Genomic DNA, 3,041 nt, shown 5'->3' with positions numbered 1-3,041 from the left:
ACATATGGATGCCAGCTACAGCATGGATGAAACTTGAAGACACTAAGCTAAGTGAAATAAGCAAGGCACAAAAGACCAGGTATTTCTTTTAAGATAAGAAAACCAGAGTAGATACATCCATAGACACAGAGAGCCAATCACTGATTGCCGTAGACTAGAGGGAGGGGGCTGTGTGAGAGACTGCCTCATGGGTAGAGTCTTTCTGTTGTGGTGATGAAAAATTTTGGAGGTAGAGACTGGTAATGGTTGAAAAGGACTGTGAAAGTACACAAAGCCACTATCTCATACACTTTAAAACTATTAAGTCCAAACTTTATTTAATTAGATATCTACCAGTTATAATAGTATAAACTATAAAGGAAAAAATAAGCTGGGAGAATGCTAACAGAAACCAAAAAACACCCACTCGGGTGAAGGTAGAACAGAGTCTGCTTCTGGAGCACATGCTCCCTCTCTGTGGAGGACGATGACCTGTGGAGAAGGAGCAGCACATGGCTCACCCTCTTGTGCCTGGGCCCTATTTGGAGATGGAGCATGTAGGGCTTCATGAAGCCCCAGCATTAGTAGAGGAGCAGGATCAAGATCAGAACTTGGTCCTTGATTTTCTTTTGGTATTGAGGCAGGAATAGTCCCCAGCCCTCCAGCTGATTCTCCAACAGTTCCCAGTGATGGAGTTGGTAATGGCTGTTCCAAACCTCTATGAAGCCCTGATGTTTTTTGAGGATCAGGACCCACATAAGCATGTGGTTCTCTATTTCCTTCAGGTAGTGGACCCAGAAGAATATCCAGCTCTCCAGCTGGCTCTGCAACAGCTGCCTGGGATGGAGCTGGTGTTGGTAAATCTGGTGCTCTATGGACTTTTGAGGTTGCTTCAGGACCAGGATCCACATCACCGAGAGGTTCTTGATCCACTTCTGGTCATGAACCAGGAAGAATATCCATTTTCCCACTTGGCTCTCCATCAGTGACCAGTGATGGAGCTGGTGATGGTGGATCTGGTGCTCCATGGAGCTCCAATGTTGTTTTAGGATCTGATTCCACATCACCATAGTGTTCTAGTTTAGCTTTGGCTAGTGGACCAGGAAGAATCTCCATCTGTCCACCCGGCTCTCCATCAGTGGCCAGTGACTGAGCTACTGATAGTGGATCTGATCCTCTCTGGAGCTCCACTATTTCAGGATCAGGATCCACCTGACCATGTAGTTCTTGATTTGTTTCTGGTGATGGATGAAGAAGAGTAGCCAGCTCTCCTGCTGGCTCTCCACCAGTTCCCAGTGATAGAAGTAGGAACTCTGATGTTGTTTCATCATCAGGATGCACACCACCATATGGATCTCCACCATGTGGATCTCCATTTGCTTCTGGAGGTGTGTCAGGAAGAATATCCATCTCCTCAACTGGCTCTCCATCATGGGCCGGTGATGGAGTTTGTGTTGGTGGATCTTGTACTTTAAGGAGCTCTGATGTTGTTTCAGGACCAGGTTCCACATCACCAGGGGGTTCTTGGTTTGCCTCCTGCAGAGGACCAGGAAGAATTTCCAGGCCTCCGGCCGCTTCTCCACCAGTTCCCAGCGATGGCGCTAGCGATGGGGGGTCTGGTGCTCTCGGGAGCTCTGCTACTGTTTCATCATCAGGGTCCACATCACCGTGTGCATTGCAGTCAGCCTCTGGAGCTTGGCCAGGAAGCACACCCAGCTCTCCTGCTGCTTCTCCGTCAGTTCCCACTGATGGAGCTAGTGATGGTGCCTCTGGTGCTCTTTGGTGCACTGATACTTCTTCAGGTTCAAGATCCCCATCAGCGAGGTGTTCTTGGTTTGCTTCTTGTGCTGGGCCAGGACGAGCATCCAGCTCTCTAGCTGACTCCCCATCAGTTCCCTGTGATGCAGCTGGTAATGGGGGAGCTGGTGTTCCAAGGGACTCTGATGTTGTTTCCGAAGCAGGATCCACATCACCAGGGGCTTCTTGATTCACTTCCAGTGACGGGCAAGGAAGACTTTCCAGCTCTGCAGCTGATTCTCCCCCAGGTCCCAGTGATGGAGCTGGTGAGAGTGGATCTAGTGCTCTGTGGAGCTCTGATGTTGGTTCACGACCAGGAGCCACATCACCAGGCTCTTCTTGCCTTCCTTCTGGTGGTGAGCCAGGAAGAATACCCAGCTCTTCAGCTGTCTGTCCACCAGGAGTCAGTGGCTGCACTGGTGGTGGTGGACCTGGTGCTCCGTGGAGGTCCTGAGTTGGTGCACTTGCAGGTTCACCATCAGCAGGTGATCCGCAAGCTGGTTCTGGAGGTGCTGCTGGACCTTGGGCTACTCTCATACTTGAAATCTGTCTTGGCTTTGGAGCTGCAAGAAAGGAAGTGTTCAACAACATCACTGCTTTTCCAAGGACAGAAAACTTTCAACTGCAGTGGAGAGAAGCCCATGGCCTGGATTTCCACCCCAAGACATCTTCCCAGGGAGTGGTCCACCCGTGGAGTGTTGCCCTGCCCCATGGATCTTCACAACTCACCCGCAATCAAGCCCAGTCCTCCTCACCTGCTGGCTTTGCTGCAGCGGGCTTCAGGCGGAGGAGCTGGACAAGGAGATGGTGGGCCCGGCGCTCCACGTCCGAGCCGGGCATATTCGCCTGCAGGAATTTCGCTACAGCCTTGAGGGAGGGGAAGTCTGGGGGCTGACGGAAATCCTCCGAATATTCAGCCATCCAGGTGAACAGAATAAAGGAGATGGCTCTGGGGGTGGGTATGGAAGAGCAGGGTCAGAGACCTGTCCTCTCCCACCACACTGCCCCCCCCCAGGGCATCCCTGCAAGGGGCCGAGTCCCTCTGTGTGGCCAGCCCTGCGCGAGGCCATTCCCAGGCCCCCCCACTCTGGCTGTCGTGACCAAGGCAGGCCTGCTCACTGAGCAGGGGCTCCCACAGAGCCCTGGTCTCAGCGATCTCTCCATCAATGATCTGACCAATTGTTTCTTCCTCAGGAAGCCTGACTTAAGTCCCTGTCTGTCCTCTGGCACCTCCCCACAGGACAGTAAACACTGGAGGCAAGGAG

General features: G+C 52.2%; 1 protein-coding gene across 1 annotated transcript in view; it reads right to left on the bottom strand.

The window, feature by feature from the left end:
• Positions 1 to 381: 381 nt before the first annotated feature.
• Positions 382 to 3,041, bottom strand: part of LOC122151948 (collagen alpha-1(V) chain-like) — a 67,421-nt gene continuing 64,761 nt past the window's right edge. The window contains exons 5-7 of the mRNA XM_042783335.1: positions 2,532 to 2,725; positions 951 to 2,339; positions 382 to 869 (exon numbers count right to left, since the gene is read on the bottom strand). Of these exons, the coding sequence (XP_042639269.1) occupies positions 382 to 869; positions 951 to 2,339; positions 2,532 to 2,725 (2,071 nt within the window). The remainder of the gene's footprint in view (positions 870 to 950; positions 2,340 to 2,531; positions 2,726 to 3,041) is intronic.

This window comes from Orycteropus afer, unplaced genomic scaffold (genome assembly GCF_000298275.1).
Source record: "Orycteropus afer afer isolate SDZICR_OR568_19922 unplaced genomic scaffold, OryAfe1.0 scaffold00922, whole genome shotgun sequence".
NCBI lineage: Eukaryota > Metazoa > Chordata > Mammalia > Tubulidentata > Orycteropodidae > Orycteropus > Orycteropus afer.
The sequence above is the reverse complement of the archived record's forward strand: the minus strand, read 5'-3'. Positions and strand labels throughout refer to the sequence as shown.